This window comes from Alosa alosa, chromosome 9, assembly GCF_017589495.1.
Source record: "Alosa alosa isolate M-15738 ecotype Scorff River chromosome 9, AALO_Geno_1.1, whole genome shotgun sequence".
NCBI classification, from domain to species: domain Eukaryota; kingdom Metazoa; phylum Chordata; class Actinopteri; order Clupeiformes; family Clupeidae; genus Alosa; species Alosa alosa.
In genome coordinates this window covers 803,167-823,627 of record NC_063197.1, presented here as the reverse complement: position 1 = coordinate 823,627, position 20,461 = coordinate 803,167, and the positions used below count along the sequence as shown (strand labels likewise).

Below are 20,461 nucleotides of genomic sequence, written 5' to 3'. Positions count from 1 at the left end.
ACTGTGCCTGCCTACAGTTAGAAAGTGGTTTTGCATCGATGTTCTGAAAACCTGGACCTGTACGTCACGACGATCGACCACCAGCTCACAGGCTGTAAGTACAAACAAACTTTTCCACCTAACGACTGTTACAAAATAGCATGTTCATATTCTGCATGAAAAGGGCACAAGCTAGGCTTAGGCTAGCCTATAGGCTAGCCTATATTACAGGAAGCTACACCAGGCACGTAACTGAAGTGTTCTGTTCGCGACGTGTAAAATCAGAGAACGTCTAATACAAGGATACAAGGAAGTTTATTGTCACATGCATATAGTTACTGGAAGTAAGAAATGCAGTGAAATTATGTCTGGTGTCAGCCTATTTGTGCATTAATGGGGGGGGGGGTAGTGCAGTAGAAGAGGGGTTTAGTAGATTAAGTGGCAAGGGCTGCATAAAAAAGGTGGGGGAGGATTGGGATTGGGTGGGAGGCACCAACAAGGAGCACCCAAGAGCATTTATTATGATGTGGACTGACAACTTAAGCTACATAACAGTAGGAATGGTTTATTATGACCTGAGTAAAGCGATTAGTACAGTAGATGCAATAGTTTGGAAACACAAATATTTCTCCATACCCTTGTTTCTTTTTTTCCATACTTATCCAGACCTGGAAATTACTAAAATCAAATTCCATACTTTTCCAGGTTTTCCATACTGTGTAGGAACCCTGATATTCGAATTTTAATATTATAAACAAACGAACTTTGAATATGATTTTTGGTACATGAATATACTTAGTATATTCATGTGGATCTTTGATTTAATATCTTTTACTGTCTACTGGGCTACTGGGACCTTGAATTTCCCCTTGGGGATGAATAAAGTATCTATCTACCTATATCTGCTCATAAACTGCTCTGTACAGTTCCAAGACTAATCTGTAATTTTCTGTAGGGCATGAATTAGTAGTAGAACGACAGACAGAAGCACAGGTATAACCTACCTGCAGATGTAATGCATGGCATGTACACATCCAATTTTTCATCTTCACCCTGTCCATATGGAACATCCAGCAGTGTCTGAGCAATATTGCAGGCTGTTTCTGTGCCTAAACATACAAATGTATATCACAGATGAAAACACCACACCACGTAAAGGGATGGGCAATATAACCAAACGTCTCATCAAAATATAGTATGTACAGTGACCAAGGTACAATTTTTTCCAGAATTGTTCAATTTTTGCAGAAAACATGAAACTTTGCACAGGGAATACCACTACCCTCCATTAAAGCAGTTAACATTGCTTTGTAGAAATCTGCTTTCATTTTAACATTAAAAAGAGTTGTTTAGTAAATTATTGAAAAAAAAGGCCAAATTAAATTGACCAAGATTACTTTTCCAAAAGCAATAAAATGGGAAAATATCCAAGGGGGGTGAATACTTTTTATAGGCACTGTACACCTCTTGTGAGGTAAACCAAACTCCAACCTCACACTTTTTTCAGAGGTCAGTTAAATCTATCTACTGCAACACCACCGCCTCTATTCCTTCGTATGTAATGTCTGGCGACTGTCTCCTGTGTAACCCTATAGAAATCTGCTCTACATTTAATGACCACTTTGCTGTTGCCGGTCATATTTTTGAGGAGAGTGGTTCCTACAGTATATCACTATACTTTGATCACCTTGATGCTCAGTTTTCTTTTAATATTGTTTCTGGTTATGATGTTTTAGGACATTAAATGGCATTAATATCAGGAGCTCCACTGTTGTCCCAAATACGCAAAAATGTCGGTGTGGTGAGGCATGTGCTTGAAGATACCACTTTTTGATGGATTTTTCGTTAAGAATACATATTTGAATTATTAAGAAACGACTTTCATTGAGGATTTTTGCGTTAATGAACTGTGATCTTTATTTTTTTAAGTTAATGCTGACGTGGCCAAACCATTGAGTGAGTGGAATCACAGCCTTTGAATGTAGCCTACAGTATGAAACCAGAAGATAATTTTGTTCTTGGAAAGGATATGATCTATTTTGAACTTTTTTGAAACTTTTAAATTAACTGAAAGAAGATAAATATTTTTCGTTATTTTTGGAAGTTTATTTTCTACAATGGAGTGAGCAGGCCACGCAAGATTTTCATTGTTGAATAAGTGTTGGGAATTTTGCCTCTGTCTATTGGGTGTTAAAGGTCTCATCTCATCGTTTTTTCATTAATTTTTCTGTTCTAGTTTGGTGGGGAAGGTGGGAGGGGAGGAACGACAGGATTTGCCTCTTGCTCATGAATATTCATGACATGTTCATGACTACTCTGATTGGCTAACAGTACTGTGGACGCCCTCCAGTGCTGCCCTCATCAATTCTGCCTGTGCTATGCTCCATATTCAACTTTACAGTGCTAAAACCTGGCTAAAACTTGAGTCAAAACTGTTGCACAAAATGTCTTCGGAGATACAACTTCATGTGTTTGATCCTAGTATCCGAGAAGGAAGAAGAACCGTTTGCTGATCGTTTGTCGGTGAACGTTGGTTTAGTAGAATGGTAACAATTGCATGTCAGCTTAAAATTTCTCCTAAAAGAGGTAAACGTTTGTGGCAATCGTCATCTTGCATTCAAGTAATAAACAGTTGGAAACGTTTTAAAATAAAGACCTATTTCTTTACACAGTCAAAAGTCTTTGCAATCTTCCTAGTAGATATTTTACTTCACAACACAGGTTATAGGCACCCTAAATGCAGTTCAGCCACTGACCTAGCCTGCTAATTGTATGCTATCGGAATAGATAGTATCATGGAATTCAAACCATAACTATCATTGAAAGACCACTTGGTTATAGCTCAATTTAGATCTATATATATATGCAAACACACTTACCTATTCCTAGCTATATTTCGCTGGAATTGCACCAGAATGCCTACAGAAGCAGAGAACGTGTGCTGCAAGACTTCTCCAGTAATGAGTATAAACTATGGCTTTGATAGCCTACATTGGCAGAGGTTAGCCTACTGAAGTTGTTTTCTGTCACGTATGACCCTTAGGAAAAAGTACTATAGGAATCTTATATCAAAAAAACTATAGCAGTTATAAGATATTATAGAGTTATTAGTAGTACTTCTACAGTATGTCCCAAAATACGTATTCCTATAAGATTACTATAATATTTTGTCCCAAAATACTATAAGATTCCTATACTACTTTTTCATAAGGGGATTGCTCATGTGGTTAGAAAAATGGGCAACACCAGTACCTCTGTTGTCTGTATGACCCTGTACCCAGGATTAGAACCAGTCTGCCTTAACATAATGTACTCCCTTCAAAATGCACTAAACATTCGACTATGACCCCCGTGAGACAGAAGATATGAAAGGTAAGATAAACCTTTAGCCTAAAAGGGACAAAAACTGATGCAACTCCTAAAACTAATATACAAAACAGGTCAATATTCAATAAATAGCTTTATTATATTTACATACAGCAGTGGTACTCAAAGTGTGGTCCGCAAGCTCTCTCAAGTGTTCCACAAGTAGAAGTGGTAAAATATAAGAGGAGTTGTTTGCAATATTGAGCCAACTTGTATGTACAGTAAATCCAAACAGTTCTGCAACACTCATGTAACCTACAGTATGCCAGTTTAAATCATATGAATCCTCTGACAGCATAAGCATGGTGCAAAGACAATAAGCAAGGTGGTTTAGTGAGAAGGCCTATTGTGTACTGTTGAAGTAGGTCTACTGTTTTTTTTTTTTTGCTAGGTGGTCAGTGATCTTTATACAGATGATTATTATTGTTTAAGTGGTCCTTGGTCTGAAAAAGTTTGAGAAACACTGACAAATAGTAATATTGCAGTCTATTAAAATAATGCAAACACAAAAACAAGAACATCCAAACCATGCACAGAATTAACAATGTCCTCTTTTTGCCAGACTATGCAGACATCTGGCCTACAGATCCTTTGTAAGATGGTGCTGGGATTATTTAGGGAAAAAGGTCTGAGTTGTTGTTTCGGCTTGTGTTGTCCTGGGTATCCGAAGGGCCAACACACAAAACACATTCGTTGGCTGTGATGATTCTATTACATTGCTCATTGATTGCGCTGGGCCATAGGTGGAGCCATCAGGTGTTATTGTGGAGATGTCACTTTCATCCTCCTCCTCCTCTTGATCAACCCGAGGTCTTCTAGCTGGCCTTGGATGAACAGGCTTGATGGGAGTAGAGGTAGCAGGCCCCCATGTCCATGGTATATCCGAAGTGCTTGTATCAATACTCATACTTTTCATGAAGTATTCTGTTTGGGTCCCTAAAGTAAATAAATGTGTATTACTGTCAAGTTACAAGATACTAATAGTACACAGGACATTCACTATCTCATACAAAACTGTACTGGCACAATGGAAACAAAAAATATTTTAGTGACTGTGGTAAGGTGTATGATGTACTAAGTAGCACACCCACAAGAAGACATTCAGTAATATCAATTATATCTGTTATGTAATTCATGGGTTTCATCAGGTCCATTTACACAGGTGTATTAATCAAGCACCATGCAGTCTGCATTCATAATCGAGGTACTTGATTTTATACACCTGTGGAAAGTGACCTGATGAAACCCATGAACTGACTTTCCCAAACATTGACGAGCACATCCGAACCTGTATTAGCCTACTAGAAAAAGACTTCTAGAAACTAACTAGCACAACAATAAAAGTTAGATCACAAACCTTTGCTTCTAGCGTGATGACCTAATGTAGGCTAGAAAGCTGTGTAGCCCAACATGAGGATGTGCTCTGGAAGACATACAAAACACTAAGTAAACAGCAAGTAATCAAACAAAACATCATTGTAGGCCTACTACATTAGACTGAAGTGTAAATACCTGGGCTCTAGTGATAGCAACTTAGCCTAATAGTGCACGGGTATTGTGTTTTTGATTTTCCCTGTTTAGACTAGAACAATACCAGACCTTAGTTGAGCATAAGATGTTGTTGCCAATATTATTATTTGTGGTTTAACGCTTAGGTTAGAAGATTATAGGTTCAACAAGCTAAATCTCTGGGTAGTGTGGTCATACAGTTTCTTATGAGTGTAGCTACACCAGGCACGTAACTGAAGCATTCCGTTCGCGTTGCTTCTTCTGCAACAATTAGCTTCCAATAGGTCTAATCAATGGAAGTAGCTACACCTGGCGCGTGGCCTGTAGGCTACGTTCAAAAAAATAGACCATTCCTCTAATGGATTTTACCAGAGCCCTTCCTATTACACACACACACACTACACACACACACACACAGTCACTGCTCCACTCCCGCCCACACACACATCTTCACTGTCATCACTCACATACATTACATACAGTACTCTGCTTGCAATAGTAAGTCCCTGACCCCCCCCCCCCCCCCCCAACACACACACTTACATCATCACTGTCATCACTTCACATACATACAGCACACTGCTTGCTACAGTAAGCCTGCCTCTACATCTGCTGCACACTGCCCCCCACATACACAGCACATTGTTTTCAGGATCTTCTCCAACACACATCCTCTACATACCTTACAGCACACTGCCCCCACCTACCCACCCCACACACTACACACACACACAGTCACTGCTCCACTCCCCTCCCGCCACACACACACATCTTCACTGTCACTCACATACATTACATACAGTACTCTGCTTGCAATAGTAAGTCCCCTGCCCCCCACCCCCTACATACACAGCACATTATTTCATCAGGGAAGCTTCTCCAACACACATCCCCAACATACTTACAGCACACTGCCCCCAATACACAGCACATTGTCTCATGAGGAAGCTTCTCCAACACACATATTGCACACTGCCCTCTCCCCACATACACAGCACACTATCCCATCTCCCCTGTCATCCCCCAACACACACACCAAGACCCTGGCAGTTGGGTTAGCCCCTTGAGCCGTGGATCTGCCCAAGGTTTCTTCCTTGGTAAGGGAGTTTTCCCTTGCCCCTGTTGCTCTTGGGTGCTCCTTGTTGGTGCCCCCACCCAATCCCAATCCTCCCCACCTTTTTTATGCAGCCCTTGCCACTAATCTACTAAACCCCTCTTCTACTGCACTTTTTCCCCCCCCCCCCCCATTAATGCACAAATAGGCTGACACCAGACATAATTTCACTGCATTTCTTACTTCCAGTAACTATATGCATGTGACAATAAACTTCCTTGTATCCTTGTATCCTTGTATTAGACGTTCTCTGATTTTACACGTCGCGAACAGAACACTTCAGTTACGTGCCTGGTGTAGCTTCCTGTAATATAGGCTAGCCTAAGCCTAGCTTGTGCCCTTTTCATGCAAGCTAACGTGAAGAATATGAACATGCTATTTTGTAACAGTCGTTAGGTGGAAAAGTTTGTTTGTACTTACAGCCTGTGAGCTGGTGGTCGATCGTCATGACGTACAGGTCCAGGTTTTCAGAACATCGATGCAAAACCACTTTCTAACTGTAGGCAGGCACAGTGAGTGTGGTTGAAATGATTGGAACACAGAACTCAACTCTTCTTTTTAAGGCAAGACATGCTACATTGATGTGTTATTGCCACAAATAACACAGGCACGAATTTGCTCCGCCATGTTAGCAACTTGCTGTTAGCTCCTACTAGCTGCAGAGAGACAATCTCCTGGCCAAAATCTTCCTATCTTCCTGTGGGCGGTCACAAGCCAAGGTGGGCGAGGCCATGAATAATTGTTTTCCCTGCGGCGTCACAAGGAAGGGCTTTTTCTGATTCGCTTGTTTTTCCGTGTATTTTCTTTCATTGGCTAATGCGGGCAATGGGGGTAGAAGATCATTTTCACGTGCAGCATGCATATGCAACTTGGAGTGAGCTACGGTATTTTGAAAGGAACAAGTATTAAACGGTTTCTCGGTGAATGAGACCTTTAAGGCCAAGTAAGAATGCCTAGGTATGGCAGGTGATCATATACTGTATGGGCCTTTCTATATAAAAAAAGATTCTCAATAATGGGGAGGGGGTTAGATGATTAATCGACATGTGACACATGTCAATGGCAATGACATGTCAATAGCCTACATCAAATTTAGTTTGAGCAGTTACGGGGATGTCTAATTGATGCTCTCTCCCCAGCATAAAGCAAAGCAGAAGTAAAACAGTGACCTAAATCATAGACTGTTACCTGGTCTAAGAAAAAGAAACAAGTAAAAAAAGTAAAAGTTGTCTCTATTTTGGCCAAATAAAACAAGTAGCCATGCAGTAGCCACAATCTCTGTTCTTCTCATGCATGCAAGCACATGCATGGAAAGCTTGTGTTGCTTGCGCCAGTCATTCAGATTTCAGGCAATTATGTTTTTGTCTTTTATGTGAATTTGTGCATAGCCTACTCAATAAATTACAAAAGTGTATTCGGCATCTTTATTTTGTCTATGTCTGTGTGTGGTATATAGCCTACTTGGGGTGCTTACATGGGGATGTCAAAGTTTTTCTATTTTCGTATTGATGTTAATTAAAGTGTAGATCCGAAGTTTAAACAGTAGGCCTATAGCTGTGATGTGCAGTCACCTGACATCACCATCAAATTAGAGGACATTTCAGAACTATTAACGCGTCCCCTTAAGAGCATCTTAAAGAGCAGTGCACGGGTGTTCACATACGAGCATGTTCGGGAAACAGTCGGAAAAACCAAACGAAAACCCTCGTAAGGGCATGTCTCCGTCGTTATCGGGAGACTGGGCCCTGGACTGTTAGATGGAAATGATTTTCATTGTTGGATAAGTGTCGGGAATTTTGCCTCTGTCTATTGCGTGAGGCCAAGTGAGAATGTCCACTGTAGGCTAGTTATAGCAGGTGATCATACTGTATATGCCTTTATAAAAATAACTGCTAATGGCCAACAAGCTTATCTGATGTGTTGGCCTTTCTCTGCTGGCTATTGTGATGGAAATAAGGGGCCGTCTACACAACGCTGTTTTTTTTTTAAACCGGTGAATTTTTGTTGTCGGTTACGCCTTGCGTGTACACGATGCCGGCAGTTTAGGAGACTGTAACCGATTTTGAAACCGCCGGCTAACTTTTGCCGTGTAGACGGGTGTAGAGGGCACAGCTGGCAATTTTATGGCGAATTTTCCGTCGATTGGCTTGATTGGCCGGTGCCGTCTGTCGGTGCAGCAACAGCTGAACTTCTCAACACGAGCAACGGGAGAAACGCGACGCAACAGACCCACAATTCAGTTCGGCAACGGATGACGTGAGCCCATGCAAAGTGAATGGGATGCGTCTCCAGCCTTGCAACGCACGCAACTGTGTGTAGTACAGTGGGTCCCAGTTAAGTTTGGATGGGTTCCTTCATGAATCACGCACCCAATTTTCTCAGCAGAAATGGCACAAACTGCAGTTGACACAAACAACCACAAGGTGTCACTTGGGAGTTCTGCCACTACTATTTTTGATGCGACTTGACTTAACTGCTTCCATGACGCAGTGAGCCATTACCAAACATATATGATAATACAATAGCGTGAGTTTATATATCTTATACCCTATTTGTCACGGTTACTTATAGATTTGATAGTGTAACGATAAGCGCATGAGACTTTCAGCGGGGGCACGGGAACTTAAATTGATCACGGTAGTTTAAGCGTACACTTAAACAGACAAAACATTCTAATATGAAAATGTAGATGCAATTGTTGTAAAATGGTGCAGCTCCTTTAACTCATTGAATGCCAAGGTGTTTTCGGGAGCTTTGTCCTAGAGTGCCAGCAATCTAGGCCATTGTTGATGATTTTTGTACAGCCACAGCATATTTTGTGTTATAGCTATGAAAACATACAATAGCTCGATTAAAAAGGTGAGACTTTAAGCTCTCGGTGGGTGCAAACCGCATATTTCTACACGCCTCTGTTCCTGAGAAATCCCAAGCTAAACAGTGGCTAGTTTTCATCAAAATTTTTTTCTAGAAATGGAGATATAACGTCTTTCATGAAATATGAAGTGTTGCCTGTTACTTACTTGTGTAAACTTTCCGGGAAGTGATCAGCGAGACCTGGCGAGACTGCCACCTAGTGATAGACCCACGAAAATGGCCTGTTTTTGACCTGACGTGCATGAGTCACTGATTCGACCCAAAGCGGCAACAGAGTTATGATAAAATGTCCAGATTGTGCGTTTTCATGAGTTTCACGATCGTCATATATTTCATTTCCATTCATCACAGAGTTCCCAAAATCACATATAAGGTGTGTAAAGTGTCTAGTTTCGTAATTAAAAAAAAAAGCTAAAAACGTAATATTACGTTTTTGGCACTCAACGCATGGGATGGAAAAGGCACTCAATGAGTTAACAGGACCTATTAGAGGACTTCTCTAGGAGTGGTGATCACGTGATCAAGGAGTGTATTCCTATTGATTAACACTGAGTATTTCGACTGATAGAGAACCATTCGTTTCTAACGTAGCCTAATTTTACGTTGTTGGCACTCAACGCATGGGAAGGAAAAACGTAATATAAGCCCTGTGCGCAGGGATGGAAAGAGAAAGCGAGAGGGGATGTGTGTTAGAACTTAGATGCGTGTGAAAAAAGTAGACGTGCTGTTGAGACTGGAGCGAGTCATATTCAAATTAATGCAAAAAATAAATCCATAGATAAAACCAATTATCCTCATTATTTGCAACCAACCTTGCATGCCTGCTTGCTGACGTTCAAACGAAAAAGATATCAAAGCACCTTTTGCGTTTGAATGTAGCACAACATTTTTTTTAAACAGCTGGACAAATGATTTAGCTAATTGATTATAGCCATGCACACCAGCAATTGTTGAACATTTACCTGTACAAGACAGTAGCCCAGCCTAACAAGCATGTTGCATGTTGTAGGCCTACTGTAGAAATTTCACTTAAATTGCAACCAATAACATGCCTGCTTGCCGACGCTCAAACGACAACGAAAAAAGATATCAAAGCAACAAGAGGGTTGAGTCTGAATGACAAGGAGTTCAGACTCATATTGCTCCTCATAACCATCTATAAAAAAAAAAAAAAGTGTTTTTTCTTTTCTTCTTGAGCACGTCCGAATTCAGACTCATATTGCTCCTCATAACCATCTATAAAAAAAAAAAAAAGTGTTTTTTCTTTTCTTCTTGAGCACGTCCGAAGCCTAACGCACTGGACCTATAATAGGCTCGAGATATAATTCCAAACGGGGCAGATAGGAGCCTACTGCACTTAAAACTTAACTTGAACGAAGCTTCCCGAAATTTGAAATTGCGATCAGTGACTGGCATCGGGTGAAGCTTTTCGAAGTTGAACAGGCTATTAAAAACTATTTGCGCACCTCAATGTCACAGGAGAGACTGGGCTCTCCCTTCTATGAATTGAAAAAGACGTTATGCTACCTGCAAACTGGCCTATGATTTCATTGCTGAGTTTGCGGCAAAGCAAGACAATGTTTTTTCAGAGTCAGGATATGGCGAGTCAGTGTAATTTATTTGTCCAATGTTAGCCTACAGACCAGTTTCATAGTGCACATCTTATCAACAGTTTGAATGTTGTGTGTTTCTGCTCATTGACAAATGCCATTCAGCACAATGATTCATGCCCAATTAGGCTAATTTCCCCTGTTAAAGTTGGTTTCGTGATGTAGCCTATGATAAACACCATATGGCCAAATATGTGCCTCAGCTAATGTTATAGGCTATACAATTTCCCCTCTTAAAGACAAGCTGGTGTAGCTTATTAGACTAGGCTACTAAAATGCACAGACGGTAGCCTTGGCTATGTGTAAAGTAAGCTATCGCATGATTTCATGCACGTAAGTTCATGCATCTGTCAAGTTCGCACGGGGCCTCGCACCATGTCAAGTTCGCACAGGGCCTCGCACCCCCTTGCGACGGCCCTGCAGCTCCTCCTAAGACAATGAGGAAAAAGTTAAAATACGCGATAAACCAGGGAAAAGTTGACAGGTTTGTTTCGGTCCCGGTGATTATTTGTGAAATTGTGCAAACGACAGCCTTTTCAAGGCATTTCAAGGAAGGTGTCGTAGCATGCAAGCTCCCAAATTGACCCAGTAGCCTACAGAAGGCATCAATAAATTGTTGGGACTGGGGAGGGTCATGCGTTTTTTCTCAATCACTTTGGAGGGTCATAGAAACATTTCTTGTTGGCGAGCAACACCAGCAATTGTTGAACATTTATCTGTACTGGACAGGACATTGACAGTAGCCCAGCTTAACAAGCAGATGTTGCAAAATACATCAAAAGACGCAATTAATCAGAAATAAATAATGTAATCTGCATCGCTTTATTTAACAAACTGCAAGCAACAAGAGGGTCGAGTTCGCTGTGAGGCCAAACCCAAGAGCAGAGCCTATCTGTTAAGGCACTCGATAGGCTATATGGTAAGACCTGCGCCTGGAAAGACCATAGAAGATGCCCTCTGAATAGCACAGCGAAGACGGCTCTGATCATCCCATACCCTCCCCCCACTTCCTGTAGCCTACCATTATGACTTGTTGCCGTTTTGGGACATTAAGCTTTTTCACGTTAAGCCCCCCTCCCCCACCCCCACCCCCTTCTTTCACAAGCAGTGGGGGAGCGCGGGGCATAAAGTAACACTTTTTGGTAGACAAAGGAGGGTTCTCCGCGCTTCTGTCGTCTGGCGACAATCCGGTGCAACCAGGCCAGGACAGATATTTTAGAGAGAAGGAGAGACGCCGATGTCTTCTTAATTTTCTTTATCCTTTAGTAAAAGGTGCAGAACATTATTAAACTTTGACTAACGTTTCGATGTGTCGATGTTTTTGACTAACGAACATCGAAACGTTAATCAAAGTTTAAAAATCTCCCGTTTTTGGAAAGCTAAATGTTGACAGGTATGCGTTAGTCTAGTAAAATAAATCAGAACTATTCACGAGGTTTCTGGGCAGCATATTTATGTTCTGTTAGCAAGCGAACTTCTCATGACTGCCGACAAAGTAGCCTACTGCCAGCTGACGAAGCTCTCATTTTAAAACATTACTGAGAGACAGGCACTGTACAACCAAGACATCTTGCCACTGAATCCAAAACTATGTTTAACATTATGTACAAAGCTTATAGGCTACAGTGGACTAGCATGTTGCAGGGGCTGCTAAAATCGCAGAGAAATGCACTGAAAACTCGGCCAATCACAGCCCTTGCGGTCAAATGCTCCGTCCGGTTCGACCGTGGAACGCCACAGCGGACTATGCTTCCCCCAAGCGGCTGCAGTTGTACTTACATTTCACCCAGCTGCGTGAATCACCTAGCCTGACGAGCCAGACCCACATTAAACTACTCATCCCATAAACCACCGCGCCTCACTGAATAATATATAAGCAATGCACGAACCAGCGCGAAATCATTTCCAACCGGCGACAGCACGCGAACCCTTTCCTCCAAACAGTTATTTTTATATAGTGAATGTGCAGTTAATAGCAGTTATTTCAGGAGTAATCGTGCAAATAATTGTGTTTTGGTATTGAATGTTATATTTACCATAGTGTATTTTATATTGTGTGTGTGTGTGTGAAAGCGGTTAACGTTAGCAACATTGTGCAGTGCTTCGTATCTGACTGCCATCCTGATGCATGGACCAGTGCATGGTCTGCTCTTGGACCACCATATTCAGTTTGCTGTGAATTATTACGCAAAATGTTCATTAAATGTACGAAGTATTTCTAGGTTAATGATTGATGATATGACTCGTACAGTATGAAGGCTACAGTAGCCTAGCTAATGTTAACTAGCATTACCAACCTCCCTGCAAAACTCACCACACAACTTTGTAGGTCTTGTCCCTCATGCTGGCCCTTACAAAACCCACAAGCTAACCCTCGGACACACAACAGTCAATAATGTGACCCGATTTAAAGTGGTTTTCACCCCTTTGGACACTCTTGATTTCGTCCTTGAAACAGTGAAATATTCACGGGGGCATGGACGGTTTTACTGCAGTGTCTAGCTGCTAGCCGGTGGTAGCATCCAGCTTGCATGTGCTATCAGCTAGCTAGCTAGTTCAAAAGTTGAAGTACTTAATGAGATACAGGGCTTTTTATGCCTCGACTAAGTTGATGTTTCCTATAAACAACAATTCATGTTCATAGAAACAACAAGGTCACTAAAACATTATATTAATGTTAGCAGCATTATAATGACATTCTAATGTCTGAAAGGCTAATGATTAGCCTATCGGCTACCTGAACAGTTAAGTGTTTTAACTAGCATTTAGTGTTCTATTTGATGGTGTATTGGCCCTGACTAAGTTAGTGTGATATATAAACCACAATCCTTGTTGATACAAGTACCAATGTTCGTCTAGAACGTTTTTATTCACATTAAGATCTTTGTCAATAATTTTCGCTGATAAAGTTTCAAACTATGATCATAACGGCCTTTCCACCAATCAGAGGCATCACTGTGGGATTGTTCAGGATTGTGGGTAATGAAGTACTTATCCAAGACATCGCGATTAAAATACATTTATTTCAAAACAAGGTTAGTGCCCCTTGAATTTTCGCCCTCTATATGACCATATACAATCGCTTAGTACAGCCGTAGCTGGTTTTGAGTCTACCATGCACAGTTAAGTTTTTATGGCTTATACCCGAATTGTCAATGGAGAAATTGCATTGAATTCTTACTTCCGGAAACTCCTGTGGGCGGGACTGTGATGCTCTATTCCCTCTGCACGCAATAGAGTGTCCCAGTGACTTCTGTCCCAGAGGAAAGAAAATGTTAAAATGAGAGCTCCTCTCTTTCTCAATTGTTTCTCCTAGACAATAATGAGATCACAGTGATACAAAAATGAGATTATTGCTTTCGTCTCCCGCTTCTCAGGTTTGTCTCTGGAGCAAAAGAGTTAAGTTATCTCAGTGTAGACTCCCTTTAATCTACAAATGAGATCTCATCAATATTTTCAATAATGCTCAGTGTTGTCTAATTTATTCATCTCATATTTTACTCAGGCTGATCCACCAGAGAGCTCTCTCTGTAAACTCATGCAATTCTCATTTCAGATCTTTTTGGTAAATCTCAGATTAGGCTCCATCAGTTCTGTAAAAGAGATCTCTTCACAAGCTTGAACCGTTCTCATTCTAGTTATCTCAGTTTAGTCCTTTTTTGATTTACAAAAGAGATCTCAGCAAAGGCTTATACAATACTCAGACTTGCTCAATTTATATATCTCATATTTTACTCAGGCTTATCCATCAGAGAGCTCTCTAAGTGAACTCATTTAATGCTCATCCAGACTTATTTGTTTTATAAATTAGTCTGATCTGTAAGAGCTCTAGCTGTTGTAGATGTACAACAAGTTCACATTTGCAAACAGTAGGCCTAACCATGTGATGTGACCACCACACATGGCGATGCTCGGACAGACCTCTGAAGTTCGCTTACAAAAAAAGCTACCATCTATGCCCATATAAGGAGATCACCTGTTAAATTCTCGCGCAGGCCAGGGAGACGACGAAATCGGAGGCAGACGTTTTCCTGAACGCACTTTTGTCTTCAACCTTCCGAGTAGATATTATAAATGGTACGTGAAGGCGGCACAATTTGATTTTTGCTTGTTAGCAAGTTAGAGAAATCAAGTTAGACTCCAGAGGTCTATGATGGTCGGACGTGATAAACGCGCGCAGAAGACTCCAGAAAATGCAGTCTAGATTTGGCCAGTGAAACCAAGTGAAACGGTGTGTGGGTATGAAGGATTGTGCAGAACTTGCCACCACGAAAACTCAGAGAAGGTACACTAACATTTTGGTAATTTGCTAACGTTCTTGCATATTTTTAGACTCAATATATCATTGAACAACCTGACGAAGCAGCACATAAAGTTAGCTAGTTAGTTAATGTTAGCTATTTGTAAGTTACATCACTGGCTGTGCCGCTTGTATATAAAGCTAACGTTAGACAATTTAACGTTGCTAGCTTACTTTGCCTTCTACAGCTTTAGTCTGTATGTTTTAAATGGTGTTAAGCCATGCTGTAGCCAAAATGCACGGAATTTTAAAATGTCTTTTGGATGTCAGTCAAGATGACGAAGCTAACGTTATTGCCACTGGTTTAAACTGGTTCCAGCTCAATGCCACTGAAAAGAGGCCGGCAGCTTCTTAAAAAAAAATGGAAGACTACGCTAGACCATCAGATCAAATTGCTGAACAAACAGCGTACCAAAATGGTAAGTATATTTTTCCCCACAATATGTTCTCACTTTTGTTTAACCTGCTATAAATTACATATTGTAACAGGAGTGAAAGGGCATTCTTGTAACCCATGTAAACTAGGAAAGTAGCGTTGCTGCGGTCGAGGGATCGAGAGATAGGCAAGTCCGCATCTGCAGTCATGAATAACTTACCAGTCAACATTTCTTTTGCAATTAATAGAATCTGTAGCATGCAAATCAAACCAGCTATTAGCCTAACTGAAATAAAACCATGATATATCTAGGTATGGTGAAGGGTGGGGCTATCTATCTATCTTTTAATTACAAAGGCCAAGGGAACTTTATCAGGATGCATAGTATCCTGAGTCCATTCAATAACTGGCCTTTAAAAATAAAAATCTGCCTGCCTCTATGGGATTTTAACATAGGGGGTTCCTTACTTATGCCTCCTGTATTTTAAGGAATAACATTTATTAATTTACGATACCTGGTTCATTCACAAAGAATATTGGTGTGTTTAAAGGTTGGATTTTTTCCTCATTTTTTAATTGAGGCATTAAGATAAATTTCCAACAGATTATTGTATTCCTCTTTTAGTCATTTCAGCCTGGTTGTCTTACCTTATGCACAGTTGATGGTTTTATAAATACACCCCTACATCAATAAATAGTTCATGTAGACTGTCACACAATGGTAAGTGGAACATTGGCCACAGCTTGTAACAACTTTTTTTACCATTCTTTGCGTAGGGATGTGTACACAAGGATGTGTAAGGTTAACTTGGGAATTACAACAGAAAGGAACACGTTTCAGCTAATCAAAATCAATGACTGGAACTGTCAGTTTCAGAGCTATTATTACCACACTGATAGATTGATTTTGCTTTTTATTTGCAGCCTACGTTATGCACTGTGAAACGCTCTGTGGATGGACAGCTGTGGAATCCACAAAGGTCAAAGAGGCTTTTGTTACGAGGGCTGGAGGTTCCAAAACATCCATGAAGCTGGGGTAATTTTCTCTTATTTTAAATTATTTCCAATTGTGGTGAGCATTATTGGTGGGCTTTTTATAAAGGGTAGGCCTCTATTGCACTAAAAGTATTCAACTTTTATACAGTTAACGTCAAACTGTGTAGCTACGAAAGTTACAAAATCACATTGTCATAGAAATGATAGAGGCGAAATTTTAAGATATTTTACAGATGGGCTGAACATACATCAAAAGTAAAAAAAAAATGACATGGCCAAAATGATTAACTCACCAACAATATTTGTTGTATGGTGTATACTGTATTTTCTGTATTTCGTTTTTGTTCTTGACAATTGTCAGTGTCTCTTGAGTGATCAGAGCTAAATGTTTTGGGCTAATTTAGATGTAATATTGAGCCATTGTCTTTGATTTACCGGATTGACCCTAAAGCACTCCTACTTGTTTACAAATCACTTAAAGGACAAATCCGGTATGAATTGATCCATAGCTCTTGTTGGAAATCACTGTGTGCTGTTCATAGGAAAAAGAAAATGTGGCACAGCCAATTCTGAGTTATGGACAGGGAAGTATAGCCCAGAGCCGTATAGAAGTACTTTTGGTATTCCTGACCTAATGCAGGGTAGCCGCGGGGTCTTAAAAGTCTTTAAACGGTCTTAAATGTCATGTTCCTTAATTAAGGTCTGAAAAAGTCTTGAATTCCGTTGCCGAAGTCTTAATTTTTTAAACGAAGGTCTTACATTTTAATTATACTAGCCTGCAAGCAAGGAGAAATGGGGGAAAAAACAACAACAATGTGAAAATTCAACAGGGGGTTGCGTAACATCAGGGATCGTCTAATTTAGTGTTGCACGGTGCACCGATACTACAAAAGTGTCGCAATAGCTATTAGCAGTTGTCACAATACCTAATTTTATTAGTATCAATACTTTTAAAGGAGAATTCCGGTGTGATATTGACCTAAAGTGTGTTGAAACATGATACCGAGTGTGAACGTATGTTTCATAGCCCATCTCGGCTTGTCCCCTGCACTCCAAAATCTGGCACTAGTTAGCCGATGCTACCAACAGCTTTTTCAATGGTGGTGCTTCGGCATCGGGCTGTATGTCATTCGTCATTAGTGCTAAAATCATTATTGAACATTCTATGAACTTGATAGTTTTTTATTTACATTTATTTTATCTAATGACAGACAACAATGAATTGCATCCACATATCCTTATACATTATGTGCAACTATTATTCACTAGCCTAAAACCGTGAGACTGAAGGCTACAGTAATTACTCACGTATTTCTTAAAGTGACAAGCACTCAATTACACCTAGGCCTACACACCACATTAAAATTTGCCTAGGTGTAATAGTTTAAAAATAAATATTAAGTATTCAAATGACTAAATATGTTTAGCAATTAAGCAGATTAATAGTAATTATGCAGATTAAAAAATACTATACATTAACTGTACACTATATGAATTTGAAGGTATATGAAATAGAAACATGAAATAAGCCATAATTTTCTGTGTGTGTGGAAAGAGTCAAGCAGAATCTAAGATGCCCACTGGTGTGAATGATAACACTATATTCAATATTACTGATGATGTCAAGGTGGTCTGGGCCCCCAAATCAAATAGATTTTTTAAGAATTATCGAAGAAGTATCGAAATCGCTATTCTTGATGTGGTATCGGTACACTAGTCTAATTTCTTGGAATATGCGCAAACAATACTTTGGGTTTTCGCACCGGCAGCAATGAATCAACATAATCAGTCAAAAGGAGAGGACAGCACATCATGAGGAAGTGTTGTTTTAATCATCATTATGGATTTGATCTGGTGTTTTACAACCGCATAATGGGTGTGATGTAGGTCTTAATTTTCATGTAAGTGGTCTTAAAAAGGTCTAGTCTTATTTGGGGTGGTCAAACCTGGGGAAACCCTGTAATGGAAAGAAGATACCAAAGGCTTTTTTGCCATATTGAGTCAGCTTTACTTTCTTGTCCATAGGTTATGACACATTTTATTGTTCTTTGTCCTTTGGACAGTGCCTGGTGAGCTCGAACAACAAGGCTTTGAATCAGTTTACACCAGATTTGCCCTTCAATGAGACTGTGTGACATGTTCCAGCAATACTCTTCACTTAAACCTCACTGATCACAGGAGAAATGTTCCTATTGAAACCCACTATCAGAACTAAACAAGGCAACGCTGCATTTAGTTGTTATGCGTCCTGACTATGGAGCCAGCTCCCAGATGACAAAAAAAAATTGCCCAAATTACTTTTTTGACATCAGGACTCTGAACTAAACTATTTTCAGATGCCCATTTTTTTTTTTACACTGAATAGGCTTAGTCCAACCAAAACAAGGTTTTGCCTAGTGGTAAGCTGGATAGGGGTTAATCCTAGCCTGACAATACAGTTTACTCACTAGATGAGGTGAGGGAATTCAACAAACTTGTTTAAGCTTGACAAATATATCAATAAAATCTGTTTTTCAATTGGGCAACAAATAGCAAATGTGAGTGGTAGCTATCACATCCCCCATTCTTTGTTTAAGTGATTAATAAGGTGTGTCTGATCTTTGTGCTGTATCAAAATTCCCACAGTTATGAAAGCAGACGGTCAAACAAATGTCTTCGTTTGTGAGCCACTCAAAAATACAAAGTAACAATGTTCTATTTTCTGCTCTTCTCTCCCTCCTCCCTTTGGTTGGTTCCACCACCAGGATCAAAGACGCAGATTGACCAGCCCACGCTTTCATCCACCATTGTACACAGTATGGCACGCTTTGGCACAAGTTCAGTTTGTTTATGTTATTGTTTATTAGTTCATTTCTCCATGTTGTATGATTTATAGTCTTAAATTGCCATTGTGCAGTTGGTCCGTACAATGCAATTTGCTTGTGCAGCTTTTAAAAATAATACTCACATACACACTCACACACAAAATATAAATAAATAAGAATACACATTATACAAAGAACATATCAAGGCATTAACATGCTTCCATTGCTTGAAGTCCATTTTAAAGTGCATCTGTGCAAGCTCCCATTGCTTAAAGTCTATTTTTAAAGTACAACTGTTTTGCTTTGTTTTATAAAATAAAAGTTTGAAATGCTATGGAGTGCCCTATTTTTTGACCCTCAAACTGATATCAATTGTAACTCCTACTTCTCAACAGTTTCTCATTGCAATGTCTCCTCATTTGCTCTATTATTTCTCCTAAGGAGAAACAAGTTGTAAATGAGACTACACTCCAAACATATAAGAGATCTCCCATTATTTCTCCTGCTTCTCAAACTAATATCTCTTATGTGACTCCATCTGCTCCATTATTTCTCCTAAGGAGAAACAAGTTGTAAATGAGACTACACTCAAACATATAAGAGATCTCCCGTATTTCTCCTGCTTCTCAAACTAATGTCTCTTATGTGACTCCTACTTGTCTTATTGTTATGTGTCTCATCTTTTGCTTGTTTTATATCTCCTAAGGCCAAATTAGGAGAAATAATTGTGACAAAAGTAATACTTAAATGATCCCTAAAAGAGAATCACCATTTTGCCTCTTTCGCAACAGAAGGGATAGAAATGAGAAGCAAAAGTTTCCTCTGGGGTTTTACTTCCGCTACAAGGGACCTGTCTTTCAAAAAAATGTGAACGGGAGTTAATGGAGAGATAACAATTATTTTTTGGTCCAGTTTGAATTGTGCCACGAATTTCACATATGATGTGTGTGAATTTAAAAGATAATTTTTCACGTCAAGAAAGTACTGTTGTTCGATAGACTTCAAAAGTTATGTTGGTTTTGTGCGAATCCGCTCAGTGGACTTCATCTCTCGTCTCGAACGATGTACGTCACCAACGTAATGAAACGATAAGATTAGCATGCTAGCTGTTATGCTAGTTAACGGTTGCATCTTGCTGCCTGCTATGTCACTTAACAGTATGTAATGTACAGTCTATGAATGAATACAACTTACCTGATGTGTTTAATCCTCTGACTCATGGTATTTTCTTCGGCAAGGAAAGCCCAATTAAGACCTGTTGCTGGTATGCTTGTACAATCTAGTGTGGCTGTGAATGAGCTAACGTCACTAGCGCGACTGATGGGTTTGTAGTCGTTGGAATTACGATCTTTCACAATGTTGTAATTAATAGTTTGTAAGTAATAGTTACGAAACAAACTGCAAATGTCTTTACATGAAAAATTGTCTTTAAAATTGACAAACATCATATGGGTAAATTAAGGCACAAGTCAACCGGGACCAGAAAATCATTTCTTTTTTGCCATAGACTGGCGTTCAAAATTTTTTGAGAGA

The 20,461-nt window shown here is 39.9% G+C and overlaps 1 protein-coding gene across 1 annotated transcript in view; it reads right to left on the bottom strand.

Annotated features, from left to right (window-relative positions):
- Positions 1-20,142, bottom strand: part of afmid (arylformamidase) — a 92,774-nt gene extending 72,632 nt beyond the window's left edge. The window contains exons 1-2 of the mRNA XM_048252411.1: positions 20,123-20,142; positions 984-1,088 (exon numbers count right to left, since the gene is read on the bottom strand). Of these exons, the coding sequence (XP_048108368.1) occupies positions 984-1,005 (22 nt within the window). The 5' untranslated portion in view covers positions 1,006-1,088; positions 20,123-20,142. The remainder of the gene's footprint in view (positions 1-983; positions 1,089-20,122) is intronic.
- Between the last annotated feature and the right edge of the window lie 319 nt (positions 20,143-20,461).